The sequence below is a fragment of the Vulpes lagopus genome, chromosome 1 (assembly GCF_018345385.1).
Source record: "Vulpes lagopus strain Blue_001 chromosome 1, ASM1834538v1, whole genome shotgun sequence".
Lineage (NCBI taxonomy): Eukaryota > Metazoa > Chordata > Mammalia > Carnivora > Canidae > Vulpes > Vulpes lagopus.
Genome location: NC_054824.1, coordinates 173891599 through 173907146, shown reverse-complemented (window position 1 = coordinate 173907146; position 15548 = coordinate 173891599). Strand labels below are relative to the sequence as shown.

The 15548-nt window shown below is 44.8% G+C and overlaps 1 protein-coding gene across 1 annotated transcript in view; it reads left to right on the top strand.

Moving 5' to 3' along the window:
• The first annotated feature begins 14140 nt into the window (after positions 1 to 14140).
• SMYD2 (SET and MYND domain containing 2) overlaps positions 14141 to 15548 on the top strand; it is a 48995-nt gene continuing 47587 nt past the window's right edge. The window contains exon 1 of the mRNA XM_041763833.1: positions 14141 to 14457. Within this exon, the coding sequence (XP_041619767.1) occupies positions 14285 to 14457 (173 nt within the window). The 5' untranslated portion in view covers positions 14141 to 14284. The remainder of the gene's footprint in view (positions 14458 to 15548) is intronic.

Sequence of the window (15548 nt, the reverse complement as noted above, 5' to 3'; positions counted from 1 at the left end):
ATCCAAATACTACTTATCCTGGAAGTTAATCTGGCAGTATAGATCAAAGATGTAGTCTTCTGAAATGCCTAGAACATCTTTCCTCTAAATAATTCTCGAGATTTTTCAGAGTTCCTAGAAAAGTAACAATTAGGTACAGACACTTAATTAGTAGTTTTCAATAAGATTGATACCAGGTTATCATTTTCCAAATTCAGCTCCAGATAAGACTAGAGCAATACTAGTAGATGTTCAGTTTTTTTTAAAGGGGGAGAGGGTGTGCCATGATCCAAAAGAAAAGAAAAGGTTGGGAAATTTTTATTTTTAAAAATTTAAAAGATTCTGTCGCTGTAAAAATTTTCAGAGTCTTTAACATGTTAACTCCAACACCTAGCACAGTCGGTAGGTGTTCATTACATATCTGCTTAATATGTGAATATGCATTGTGAATCTCCAGGAAATAACACATGTAACATTTCCCAAAAGAAAAGCAATTTATTTATTAGAGACATTTAAACAGCTCATGTTTAAAAGATTGTCTATTGCCACAATGTTTAGTTAATAACTCCAGACAATCCTCATATCCATCAACTAGGGGTTGATTGAACAAACTATGGTACAATAAAAGACCTTGTAGCTATTATAGATTGTGAGATAGGTCAGTTCTGTGTTGAATATCTAAAGAACGACTTGATCTTCTCTTGTTGGAGTTGGAAGAGGAGAGCACTTGGGGCCAGTCCTGGATCAGCTCTGCTCCTTGTTAGCTTCAGACTCAGTTTCCTCAGCTCTATAACAAAGCTTTTGAATTAGATGATATGCAGGATCCCTTTGGTCAAAGTCTGATGACCTCATTTGAGATGTCTCACTTTAAGATGTAATGAGTTTTTTGGAAATTAAATGAAGTGCAAGGGGTGTCATGCAATGGATTAGATTCTTTTTCTATCTTCTCCACGGACTGCAAACATTTTAATAAATAAATAAGCAAATAAACACATTTGTATATCAGTTCTGTGCTATGTATCAAAAAGTCTTATACATTTGCAGATACTTGACTCGGCAATTCTAAATTAGGATCTATTCTAGTGCATTATTCAAGAATGTAAAAAAATATTTAACTTAGCAAAGATGCTCATTTCAACAGTAGGGAAAAAAAGGACAGTATTTTACAACAAGGAACTTGTTAAATAGATGACGGTGCATTACAAGATGACAGAGCATTATAAAATATCACAGTATGAAGTCATTAAAATGATGGAGAAAAATATTTAATGTTATGGAAACAGATTTACAACATATTTTTAAGATGAAAAAGCAGGTTATAAAAGAGCATGTACAATATAATCCCATTTTTATTGTAAAATATTTCTATGTTCATAAAGAAAGGTGGAGAAGGATCTACAACAAAAACTTTACGCTGGTAATCACTGGGTTTTGTATGTGTTTTCTAAGCTTCATAAAGTTAATATACATTGCTTACAGAGCAATAAAATCAGTGGTCTTATCATTTTTTTCCACAGTTTGTTTCCTTAGCACTCTAGGTAGCATAAATAAATCATTTATGGTCAAAGGAAAAATGGGATTCAATAAAACTACATCAGTAAATGCTTGCTTAAAATGGTAATGTTCATAACACTGCCATCGAAGATGCCTAATCTCTTTTCCAAAAGTGATGAAATTGTGGTAAGAACAGAAATGAATTTTTTAAATGTCTTTAAAGACATGATAGCTTCAATTGCATATAGCCTTCTGTTTCTTGATCCTTCTATTAAATGTTGACAAGCACCAGTGTCTATGACCAAGAACTAAAGGAAATCAAGGTGTCATGATCCTGAATACTTCTCATAAGGTTATTTGAAGCCACAAAAATCTTAAGGACCAATCCCAAGAAGCCTCTGTAATGACATTGTAATGCCATTCTTAACATCCCTGCCTTTACATTTCAGAAAATAGCATAATTTATTTAGAAGGTTGTGGAATCCACAGAGGATTGACGATTTTTATTTTCTCTAGACCATTCAAAGGAATACCATTTTCAGCTTCCATCATAAATGAAGATAAGATATTCTAACCATAAAATGGTTCAAATCTCAGATTTTTTTTAGAAAAGTCCTTTAAACTGAGTCAGCTTAGCTTTATAAGTAGATATTGCATTATTCCTATTTGTCTTACTTTGCTGCAGACTGGCAAAAGCTTTGGCAGGTACAAGCACTGCTTTGTAAGAGTCCCAGCCCTCAGTAGAGAGCTCCCTGTAAAAAATGCACCCAAACAAAACAGGTACTATGTATATGTAGTCAACTATCCAGAAAGATGTTGAGAAACAGAGGATTTATGAAAGTAAACTATGCTTAGTGATGTTTAGGTTAGGAGAAGGCATTTTTTTTGGTTGAAGTTAATTTAAATACTGTTTTGTTATTAGGGCCACTAAAATGACCCTAATCATCTCCCTTCTACTGTTGCCCAAAATTTAATCATTCAAGTCTTGTCTTCACAATTTTCATCGTATTTACAGAGCACCTCTACTATTATGTCCTTAATATTTTCCCTTTAGGTCTCCTCCACTGGGCAATCACATCTATGAAATCAGAGGTTTGATTGGTTCATGTACACACTTAACCATTCTGCCCCCCAAAAGGATCTTGCATATTTGTCCCACAAACCCTGGTCTAGCTTGACTTCCTCACTTGGCTGTGGCCCAGCACGTTAAGTAACATGTCCGTGCCATGGTCTTACTTGAAGAGTTTGATAGAGAAGTTGGTGGATGCGAACCACAGTAGCAGTGCACAGAGATTCTGTTCATGGCCTGGCAACGTAATTATCTACAAGTTACATATATAATTTCAAAGATGTTTCAAAGATGATGGAAGTTACCTGCCTCTCCTACTACCATTTTCACTTTTTTAAAAAATAATTCTTAAATGGCTCAACACTCTGCCTTGTATTATCCATTTATCCAACAAATATTTATTGAGTAAGCACCTGCCTGAGGTTACAGCAATGAGCAAAACAGACAAAACACCTTGCCCTTATGAGGTTTCCATTCTAGTAGATTATTATAGCTTCCAAAATATATGTTATGTTTCCTCTTTGAGATTCTAAACTTGTGAAGTTCAAGAAGTAGGTCTAATATAACTTTGGCTCCTCCATGGTACCCAAAAGAGTGTTTTGCATGACTGAACAATGAAAGGATGCACAAGCCCTTCAGTCTATCTGTCCTTTGACCCCAAGAACTACATTTAGTCACTTTGCTTTATTTTACTTCATCTATTTTTTCTCTCCAGTTTTTGGTTTCTTTGATTTCAGTCTACAAAATTCCAAAGATGGGAAAAGACAAAGATGTAGCTTGTGATGAAGGAAAACCAGCAAGCAATCCAAGCAAAAAATGAAAATCTCATAGGCTGCTTGCAAAGTGGTAAATTTCAAAAATATAAGTCAGTGAAATAAATGCCAGGATGTCTAAAATTTCTTTAAAAGTAGCTATTAGGAAAAAAAAGTAGCCATTAGAATATATACAGATAAAATATTTGTTTGCCCTGGGTGTACTTTTCAAAATAGTTCATATGTTATTTGGCTCTTTAAATTAGCTGTATTTAAAGATACTGTTGTGGAAATTCATTTGTTATCAGGCGAAGTAACAAATCCTCTTTTTCCAGCTTAAGAAAATATATTGTATTTACCTTAAATTTTCATGATCTCCCAAATAACAAACATCTGATGCTGCTAATGTTTAATCCTTATTAGGAAAGAAAATTAAACCAAACATTTTTAAAGATTTTATTTATTTATTTGAGAGAGAGAATGCGAGCAAGGGGGAGGGGCAGAAAGAGAGGGAGATACTCCCTCTCAGATACTCCCCTGCTCAGACTCCCCACTGAGCAGGGAACCCTACATGGGGTTCCATCTCAGGACCCTGGGACCATGACCTGAGCCCAAAGCAGATGCTTAATCGACTGAACCACCCAGGTGCCCCCAAAGATTTCTTTTTAAGTGCTGGGATAACTCAAAGTTAAGATGTTGACAGTTGACTATTTTTAGCTTTTGCTTGGATTCTTCAATTCACATGACTTTTCCTCTTGTATTTTTCTCCCCTCTTTTAAAAGAAATATATTCAAATTCTGTGTAAAAATTAAGCTTATAATACAGGTAGACTAAGGCTTTAAGGCTTTAAATATCACACCTCATCTCTTCTTTTAATGGAACTCCTCTGTCCTCATATAAAATCTGTGGGTGAGTTGCTCAAGGTCGCCAGCCATTGGTTACAAATTCTGTACCCAGCCCCTTCCTCCGGCCACTAGATGACACTGCCTCCTCCAAATTAAGAAAGTTGTTAACAAGTCTCAATAAGATAGAAATATATAGGGATCCCTGGATGGCTCAGCAGGTTAGAACCTGCCTTTGGCCCAGGGCATGATCCTGGAGTCCAGGGATTGAGTCCCACATCAGGCTCCCTGCATGGAGCCTGCTTCTGCTCTCTCTCTCTCTCTCTCTCTCTCTCTTATGAATAAATAAAGTATTTAAAATAAAATTCTTTTAAAAAAAAGATAGAAATATATAAGACTTCTAAACTTTGTTACATTTAGTCCTTTTTACAAATTTTTTATGGGGGAAAAAAGTGGTGAGACTTTCCAGAGGTAAAGAAAAGATCTTATGAATCTAGCTGAGAACCAAATATGTTAATAATGGGACCTTTCCTTGGGCCTTTATTGGCTTTTAATTCAATTTTAAGTATCTAGTTAAAACTATTATATTTCCTAAATCATAAGGACAAAGCCAGCTTAAGCTCTTTTTCTTTCTTTCTCCTTCCAAATACAAGAGAATATGGCTGGTAGTTTACGAATTGGTCAATCTCACCCTGATATAGTTATTTATGCGCTTTCTCTGACTTAGTTACTCCTCCCACTGATAGAAATAGTTTCTTCTTCTAGGGTAACTCTGCCTCTAGTAAAATGCTGCAGTGTAGCTGAGATGCTGGTGTTAGGGCTATAAATTATGCATCAGGAACGCTCTTGCTGCACTTCAGCCTGGAAGCAGGGGTTTATTTCTGAGTCCACACTTTTGCTTGCCAGAAAGACAACAGAGCACAGTTACCACTGTTGCAGGTGAGTGTCTTTGGCCACCTGGATTCTACGCCAACCCTACGAGTGCTTGATCAGGAAAATAACAACAACAACAAACTCTCAGCCCTTTTAACAGTATACTCCCCTCTAAATAACAACAAAAACAAACTCTCAGCCCTTTTAAAATTGTTTTTAACTATTTCAGAATAAAGACTCTGATCTTGAAACTCTCCATAGATTGACTACCTAGAATTGTTGATTCATTCTTGGAATATGGTTGTAATAGAATCTAGGAATTAGGTCAAAAACATAACCAGCATAACATCCTCCTAAAATCAAAGTATCATCACTCATCAAAACCTTATCAGCCTTTTCAACACTTCAGTCACTGGGAAAATATTTGAGAATTTAACACATAACAAGTATGGAGGTCTCCACGGAGAAAACCAGCAAATATAATATATAGCATCTCCCTTTAAAGACCTTTTAACTTACATGGGGTATGTGTAACATTGCTGATTACATGTCAAGAAAGTACAGATAGCTGAGACTTACCTTAGGGAATAGAAATTATTATGGGCAAAAACATTTGGAGGTGGCTTCTCAGAATAGATAGAACTCAAGCTGAGCAAGACAGGTAATGGTTGGATTTGCAGGTAGTGGTTGAATTTTTATTTTTTTATTTTTTTTATTTTTTATTTTTTGCTAATTAACTGGAATTTATTTTTTTAAATTAATTTTTATTGGTGTTCAATTTACCAACATACAGAAAAACACCCAGTGCTCATCCCGTCAAGTGTCCACCTCAGTGCCCGTCACCCATTCCCCTCCAACACCCGCCCTCCTCCCCTTCCACCACCCTTGGTTCGTTTCCCCGAGTTAGGAGTCTTTATGTTCTGTCCCCCTTCCTGATATTTCCCAACATTTCTTTTCCCTTCCTTTATATTCCCTTTCACTATTATTTATATTCCCCAAATGAATGAGAACATACACTGTTTGTCCTTCTCCGATTGACTTATTTCACTCAGCATAATACCCTCCAGTTCCATCCACGTTGAAGCAAATGGTGGGTATTTGTCGTTTCTAATTGCTGAGTAATATTCCATTGTATACATAAACCACATCTTCTTTATCCATTCATCTTTCGATGGACAAGTGGTTGAATTTTTAAAGCCAGAAAGAAGAGCTTGACCTTGGTGACATGTATGACCAAGAGCAAAGGGAAGTTCTTTGACAGAAAGTCTCATTATGAAAGCAATTATTTTAAGTCAATGTGTTTGATGGCTATAACTAGGGCACACAGAACTGGAAGAGACCCTATTCTGTTTCCTGGGGTTGCCTCTTGTGTTTGGGTGGTACCATGGTGCTGAGGCACCAAGTCCTTGATGATCTTTGGTCGTCAGTCCACACAGGTCTCTGCTGGGTTGTCCCTTGTTCTCATCCACAGTGCTTCCCTTGGATAGCTCACTTGTCCACTTGAGAGCCCCCCTTGGGGACATGGGAACCCACTCTCCTGCTTCCCGTGGGAGACCTCAGAGAGTCTCTCACACACCCATTTCTAGTACACAGGGAGTTCTGGGGTCTACACGAGTCTAGCCCATAGGTCATCTCCATTCTGAATCTCCTGACAATTAAGGGGTTTTTGTTATGTTACCCTACTCCTCCAGTGTTGCCTGGAAGGAAACGAAGGTGCAGGCCCCTTTCTCAAATAAGCACCCTGACTTCCCTCTTGCTTGGTCTTCTGGGCGGAGGGAGTCCTTGCTCTACATCAACATGAATTTGTGAAGATTGGAGCCTGAGTCTCCTGAGACCCTCAGCTCCTGAAGCCCAGGAGCCCCTTCTCTACTCCTCTGTAATATCATCTCTTCTCTGAGTCAGGGCCACTGACTGAATGGGAGAAATGGTGAGGGTACGAAAGGAAATGCAGAGCTGGCTATATGATCTCTGGCAATCTCAAAATATTACTGCTATTGCAGTAATCCAGGCATGAAGCCATAAGGACAGAATGGCATAAAAATAGAAACAAAGGGACACTGAACAAGAAATACAGTGAGGGAAGAAATAACGAAATCTTGTTTGTCGAATATGCACAGGACAGAAGGTAGGAGGAAATACACTTGAGGGACTGGATGGAGGTGATGTCGGCCATTGTTGGCCATAATTCCCCATGGCTTATATTCCCCCTTCTCCTTTGCCTTCACACACCCTAATCATGAGGTCCTGGTAATTAAATTAAAAGTTCTTCTTCCCTTTTAAAAAAATATTTTATTTATTCATGAGACACAGAGAGAGAGAGAGAAGCATAGAGAGACATAAGCAGAGGGAGAGAGGCAGGTTCCGTGCAGCGAGGGCTGATGCGGGACTCAATCCCAGGACCCTGGGATCATGACCTGAGCCAAAGGCAGGTGCTCAACCACTAAGCCACCCAGATGCCCCTTCCCTTTTCAAGATTTTATTTATTTATTCATGAGAGACACAGGGATAGAGAGGCAGAGACATAGGTAGAGGGAGAAGCAAAAATTCTTCAAATCCATATCCCTCTTCTCCGTCACCACTGTCACTGCCCTTGTTCATGCCAGCAATCTTGCTCCTCTGGACTATCTACTGCATCAGACTTTCTTCTCTCTCAGACCTCAGCCCCTTGTAATGCATCCTACATTCAGTCATGAAGATGATCTTTCTAAGTCAACAATCAGATCACGCCAGCCAAATTTCTCCTCCTGCTCTGTAGCCCTCATACAGTGCACGGAACTCCTATGCACACAGCCTCACAGAACCCTACATCATGAGGCTTACCTTGCTGGCCCAGCTTCACCTGAGACCCCCCCTACCTAGGGCTGTAGCCCAGGCCAGACGGTTAGGTAGCTTATGGAACTGGTTCAGGCCATGGACTCACCGCCACATGAACCCCATTGTTCCCTTGGACAAGTTATTTAACTATAGTGATTCAGTGTTCTCATCTATAAATCGTCATTAGGATGTTATTTAATTATGTCATTAAAATGATTTAAATAGATTTTAAAAGTGTACCTGGTACATAGTAAGAACTATAGAAGTATTTGTTAAATAAAAGAAAAATTCTTGAGGTACCTGGCTGGCTCAGTCAGTGGAGCCTGTGACTCTTAATCTCTGGGTTGTAAATTCAGGCCCCATATTAGGTGTAGAGATTACTTTAAAAAAATAAAATCTTTTTTTTTTTTTTTCTTTGAGTGTGTGGCAGGATTTTAATCCTGTATGAGGTGTCTTCCAGGCTTGGCAGGGACCGGGAGCTTCTGGGACCGCCAGCTGGCCCAGGTCTGTGTAGCCCTGAAGAGGCGTCTGGCCACCATGATGTATGCCAGCTGCCTAAAAATAAATAAAATCTTTAAAAAAAGAAAAGAAAAAAGGAAAGAAAAGAAAAGAAAAAGACTTGCCTAGATGGTCAAGTCTCTCCTACTCCAGTTAATGTATACCTTCAGGTTCCTAAAATCCATTTGGGAGCCTCTTTCTTTTGGTCAATCTTTAGTCTTTATTCTAGAAGGAACTAAAATGTCAGGTCTTCTATAAAGCCTTTCTACTGTATTTTGTTCCTCCCTCTATTAAAACTTTTCTTGTATTATAACCTTTTCTTTTTTAAGATTTATTTATTTATTTGAGAGGGAGAGAGAGAGAGAGAATGAGTGCAATTGAGCACGGGGTAGGGGAAGGGGAAGAGGGAGAGAGAGGATCTCAAGTAGACTCCCCACTGAGCACAGAACTGGAGGGTTTGAGTCCATGATCCATGAGATCATGACCTGAGCAGAAATCACAGGATGTTTAACTGCCTGAGCCATGCAGGTGCCCCATATTGTAACTTGTATTAATTTCGTATGGCTGCTGTGACAAATGACCACAAACTAGACAGCTTAAAACAAGAGAAAAGTATGCTTTCATGGTTCCGGAGGATAGTGTTCTGAAATCCGTATCACTAGGCTGCGGTTAAGGTGTTCACAGGACCACACTCTCTCCGAAAGTTCAAAGGGAAAAGCTGTTCTTTGCTTCCTCTAGCTACTGGTGGCCTTGCTGGGATTGTGGTCACATCACCATCCCCTTTGCCTCCATGATAACACTGCTGCTTCCTCCTGCCTGTGTCAAATCTCTGCGTCTGTCTTGTAAGCCACCCATGATTGCATAGAGGGCCCCCCTGAAACTTGTCAAGCTTAATCTTGTCATCTCAAGATCCACAATTTTACACATCTGCCACACATTTTTAACCTATCTAACATTTACAGGTTCTAGGGAGGAGGATATAATAATTTTAGATGCTATTATTCAGCTATTACAGCAACTATGCGAATGTCCGTGTTCTCCTCCTTGTAAGACCAGGGCCTATCAAAGTGTAGGCACATAATATGTAATCAGTAAACGAAATACATTTATAGGTACAGTGGTTTAAGGTCAACATCTGGGCAGCCGTGGTGGCACAGCGGTTTCTGCAGCCCGGGGCGTGATCCTGGAGACCCTGGATCGAGTCCCACATCAGGCTCTCTGTATGGTGCCTGCTTCTCCCTCTGCCTGTGTCTCTGCCTCTCATTCTTTGTCTCTATGAATAAATAAATAAATAAAATCTTAAAAAAAAAAAAAAAAGGTCAACATCTGTTCTCCATGTTCTTTGGTATTCTTTCTTCTGCTAAGGCTTTATTTCACCAGGCCAGAGCTATTTCTTTCATGTGCTAATCTGTGGTTGGAGAGATAATTTACTCCTGAATTGGATCAACTTCTAGGTTAGAGAAATTAAGCAAATAAAAAAAGCAATTTGTCCTTGTATCAATTCCTCTGAGACAGAGCGAAGCAAAGTCACCAAAAAACTCCGTTCAAACCCAGTCCCTGTCAAGCTAAAGGGCCGAAGAGAGGATAAGAGGTGAAGGGGCCCTGGCAGTTGGAAGGCGACTTTCACGGAATTTGAGAATGCAGAGTGGCAGACGGACAAGTATGAGCTGCATTAAGAGTGCTGTCATCAGTTTGCCTGCCTGGTTTGTTGCCATTGCTTAGGTGTTTATTTTAAACACAGTTTTCTTCGTAATTTAAGCTCCTAAATTCATGACTATTGCTTAACTTACCATTTCCCCATCTCGAGTCACTTGAGTTCAGCACAGACATTTTTCTGAAATGAGGCTGTTTCTTTTCCAGTGTTCTTAAATCACAGCCACCTTCGCCCACAAGAATAAGTCCTGTTCCAGCCACTGCTCACCTGGAGAGACAGCTCAGTAGCCAGGCTATTGTTTTCTTCCCAGCCACTGGAAATCTTTCCCAATGAGAGAGGGAAAAAAAATCATTTGTAATAAAAGAAGTAAACGAGGAGGTTACTTCGCACAGTTAATCCTTAAAACAGTGAATTGTTTACTGTAGTATACATATTTACTTACTTTTATGCCAGTCTTTCATCTTTGTGCTGGTTAGATCCCCACAGAATCAGCATGTTAAAAACAAAAAAACAAAAAAACAAAAACCAAAAAAAACCCAACTGTATTGCCCAAAAACGTATCCAAGATTTTGCCTACATAGGCATAGGCAGAAACATCCAAAGTTTGAAAAAACGTTCTTTTATTTACATAGAACGCCCACCTGTAATAAAACATAACTGTCAGAATTGATTTAAATCATGTGACTGGCATAAAGCTCATTTAACACAATAGTCTGGAAGCTTCCAGAGCTTTTATTGATCAGCGTAGACTGGCCAACAAGACCAACTTACCTCCTAAAGTCATCTCAAATAACACTCTCCCTCTAGCTCTGCCCCAGTCACTCTGTCTTTCCTAGGTCAGATTTCCTCCTACCAATGGAACTTTGCACATGCTGTTCCCTCTGCTGAGAATGCCTGTCCCTTCCCCTCTCCTCTTGATTAAGTTCTATTCATCCTTTGGACTGTAGCTCAAGCAGTACTCTCTCTGAAAAAGCTTTTCCAGATTAGGTCAAAACCCCTCGGCACTGGCTTAGCACTTAACACCACTGACTTATTTGTTTCATTACCTGATTTTTTTTTTTTTAATTTTTACTTATTTATGATAGTCACAGAGAGAGAGAGAGAGGCAGAGACACAGGCAGAGGGAGAAGCAGGCTCCATGCACCGGGAGCCCGACGTGGGATTCGATCCCGGATCTCCAGGATCGCGCCCTGGGCCAAAGGCAGGGGCTAAACTGCTGCGCCATCCGGGGTTCCCTCATTACCTGATTAACATCATCTTCTTCCACCAGACGGTACAAAACTCTGAGGGCACAGAACAAGCCAGTTTCTGGTATCATTATGTCACCAGTCCTTCTCACTGCCGCTGGAACACAGTAACCATGCAATAAATATTTAAATGTTGAATGAATATGTTGTGGAACCTCATGCTAGTTCTGCCTACGCTATTTAATTTCACAGGGCCTCATCTTCCTCATTAGTAAGATGCCTCTCTCATTCCCCAAATTCTAGGATATTTATGGTTCCTATCTTGATCAGGATCAAGACTGATCAGGCCAGAGCCAGAAAGCCAACACCTTCTGTTGTCTGCTTGCCATTTGCCACATACCAAGCTAGACACTGGCATCCCCCCCCCCCCCACACACACCTTTGTCTTAATGCTACTCTCCTTAAAGCTACTGCCTTGATTCTGACTCTCCTCCTCCTTCATTTAAAATACTGCAGACGTGGGACGTCTGGGTGGCTCAGCGGTTGAGCATCTACCTTTGGTTTAGGGCATGATCTCTGAGTTTCAGGATCGAAGTCGAGCATCGGGCTCCCTGCATGGAGCCTCCTTCTCTCTCTGCCTGTGTCTCTGCCTCTCTCTGTGTGTCTCCCATGAATAAAAAATAAAAAAATACTGCAGATGCTCCCTTAAGGGGTGGGCCTGTGTTCAGGCCTCTCCTCTCACAGTTTATCTGCAAAGCTGCCAGTAGAACTCAGTCTAAACGCTGGACTGATCACGGCACCCCGCTGCTTCAACGTTTTCCAGTAGTTGCCATACCACATTTGCGACAAAGCTCACCTCTCCAGACCATATCCTTCCCTTGTTCCTGCCTCACCTCCTACTTTCTTGAGAACTCTGCTCTGCTCCGAATCACACATAGGGCATCCCCACACACTCAGTTCTTTTAAGTCCCTCTTTGTGTGCAGTTCTCTCTGCCCAGGAAACTCTTCTCCACTCCTTTCCTGGGCAAGTTTCGCCCATCCTTTTAGGCTCAAATGTTCCTTGAATGTGGCCCAGGCCCTGGCCATTCTTCAGGCTGAGTTTGTCACTCATTGCCTGTATTCTCGGAATACTTTGCACAAGCCACCTCTCAAGGAGTAAGGGCACTCCTCAGGGAGCTGGGTTTATATGCAGAGGGACATCTGGGTTAAGATCGTGGATATCCCACTCAGATGGACTTGAATTTGAAACCAAATTCTGCAACTTACTGAGGCCTTGTAAGGGATTCTGAGTCTTAGTTTCTGAATTTTGGAAAAGGGGGGACTTAATGCCTAACTCACTGAGCTGCTGCAGTCACAGAATACATGAGACACTGTTTGGTGTGCTTTGCACAATTGGCCCATTGTACTAACCGATGGTAATTATCATTGGCTTGTGAATGCGTCAAATGCAAAGACTCAGGCCTACATTTTGTCCCATCTTTTTATCCCAGCGACTGGAATCAGTGACTGCTTCTTCAAAACCATAAATGAAATAGTATCCATGCTATATTTTTCTTGACAGGAATAGGCTACAGGCTTTTTCATTTTAGGGATTGTATCGAGGCGTCAAAAAATTCTACTCTTCTTACGACATATCCTCCAAATTGTATTCATCTTTCCCTTTGCTAAACTAGTCCTGAACTTACACCTGTAACCTAATTTGAGATCAAACTTGGGTTTTTAGTTATTAAGTGTTGTCTGCTAAAGTCTCCCTTCACATTTTTAGGAGTTTCTCCTGCACACATGTCAGCTCCAGTCCTTAACTGCCATCCTTTGTAGCAACACAGATATCACACCCTACTTTCTCAGAGGAGTGACACCAACAGCATGCATGTGTATGGGCTTCTGGGCTTACGTATTCTAGGAGCTACACATGTTCCTTCCAAATCCTGGGTGACTTGCAACCAAATGAGCTTTCCTGAGATGACAGGGAGGGGTCCAAGGGATCAAGACCACTGCAAATTCCAGCCCAGGGTTCTGGCCGCACGATGGCACTTGGAACCCTGGACGGGTTTAAGTTCTTTGAAGGCCAGATCCTCTCCCGTTTTCTCTGCGAAGAGGAAGTCTCTTGAGAGCAGAGACTCAGTGCTCCAGGCTGACCTGCCTTTTCCTCTCCTGTCCATGTAATTAATTTCCACGAGAGGGACAAAGGTTCCCATCTGAATACTCCGGAGACCCCTGGAAGGTCTGCAGCCTCAGGAGGCTTCCAAGCCTTTGACCTTGGGAAGGTGCCCTTGAACCCTCAGCGCATCCCACACTGTGAGGCCTCTCCTGGGCGCCCCAGGGTGACCCCGTGTAGGGCCTCGGCCTCTCCCGGGCGCCCCGGGGGGACCCCGTCTAGGGTCTCGGCCTTTCCCGGGCAGCCCTGTGTAGGGTCTCGGGTGCTCCAGGGTGACCCCGTCTAGGGCCTCGGCCTCTCCCGGGGGGCCCCCCGTGTAGGGTCTCGGGTGCTCCAGGGTGACCCCGTCTAGGGCCTCGGCCTCTCCCGGGCGCCCCGGGGGGACCCCATGTAGGGTCTCGGGTGCTCCAGGGTGACCCCGTGTAGGGCCTCGGCCTCTCCCGGGCGCCCCGGGGGGACCCCGTCTAGGGCCTCGGCCTCTCCCGGGCGGCCCTCCCGTGTAGGGTCTCGGGTGCTCCAGGGTGACCCCGTCTAGGGCCTCGGCCGCCCCGGGGGGACCCCGCGTAGGGCCTCGGACCAGGGCAGGGCACACAAGGTGCAGACACGGGGCCCAGGCGGCCCGTCTGCCCCTCCCCCCCCAGGCCCTGCATCCCCGCCGCCCGCCCACGGACCAGGGGCCGCGTCCGCCCTCCCGCGGGGACGCCCCAAGCGCCCGGGGCGGGCGGCCGAGGGGCGGGGGGCGGGGCGCCGGGCGGGTTCCCCTCCCCCTGCCCTCCCCCTTCCTCCCTCCCCCTCCCCCTCCCCCTCCGCCCCCGGGGGCGCGCGAGGGCCGGGCGGGGCCGGCGTCCCTTCCGGGGAGCGGCGGCCTCCCTCCCCGCGGCTCTGGGTGACGCTTCTCCAATAACAGCTCGCGGGGCGCCTCCGCTCGGGGCTCCGGTCCCGCCGGTCCCGCCCCGCTGCCGGCATGAGGGCGGCGGGCGACGGCGGCCTGGAGCGCTTCTGCAGCCCGGGCAAGGGCCGGGGGCTGCGGGCCCTGCAGCCCTTCCACGTGGGGGACCTGCTCTTCTCCTGCCCGGCCTACGCCTACGTGCTCACGGTCAACGAGCGGGGCAACCACTGCGAGTTCTGCTTCGCCAGGTAGGGCGGGGGCGGCGGGGGCGGCGGGGGCGGGGCGGGCGGGCGGGCGCCGCGGCGGGGGAGGTGCGCGGCGCGCGGGGTCCTAGCGCCGGCCGCCCGGGCCGAGGCCGCCCCCGGGCGGGCGGGAGGCGCGCTGTGCCCGGCTCGGGCCGCGCCACGTGCGTGGGGACAGAGCGGCCGAGGGCCCGCCGCGCGGCCTGCGCTCTCCCACTTGCTTGCGCCGGATGGGCTCACCCGGGAGCGCAGGGTCCTGGCCGCAGACGTGGGCGCCGAGCCAGGCGCGTCCCGGCTGCCCGCTTGGTGCATGGGCGGCCCGGCCCCAGGTTGGAGCAGCCGCAGCCTGCACCCTCCACCTGGGCTTCCTGCCGCGTGCTCCGTCCTGCACCCCCCACCCCCCCACCGCAGCCCGGCCCACCCCAGCCCACCCCCAGCTCACCCCGAGCTCACCCCAGCCCACCCCCAGCTCAGCCCACCCCCAGCTCAGCCCACCCCCAGCCCCACCCCCAGCCCCAGCCCAGCCCGGCCCGGCCACCTCCTTCTGGGAACTTCATGACTGTTAACATTTCGTGTAAAGTACTCGGCTCCTCCTCTTCCTCCTCACTCTGCGCTGCTGTTTGGAGAGAAGCCGGAGGGCTACTGACCGCGCACCCCGGGATGCTGAAGGGCTGCGGTGATGGGGGGACGCACCTGACCTCGCTTTGGGATGCTTCTTTTGAAAACGTGGCCTCCGGGGCAATTAGGCAAAATGTGTGGTCGGAAATGGTATTTAATAGTAGCGTGTCGTGTATAAAAATATACCTACGTATACTCACATAGGTCTCTATTCATAGGCACCCACACATAATTGTATCCGCAAGCTGCATGATGGTTTCAGACCCCAAAGGCACATTCGAGATCCCGAGTCCCGACACACTTCTCTCCATTTTACGGGCCCGGCTGGGCAGTGTGGTTGGGTACCTGTATCCTCACACCAATGGTTAAGGGAATGGAGTCTGTTCTCTCCAGCTCTGCCCATGTCCTGCTGGTTTGGGTGCCCAGGAAACTTCCAGAGACCCGAAGCATGGCGTTGAATTAGGTTTGTACCCAACCTA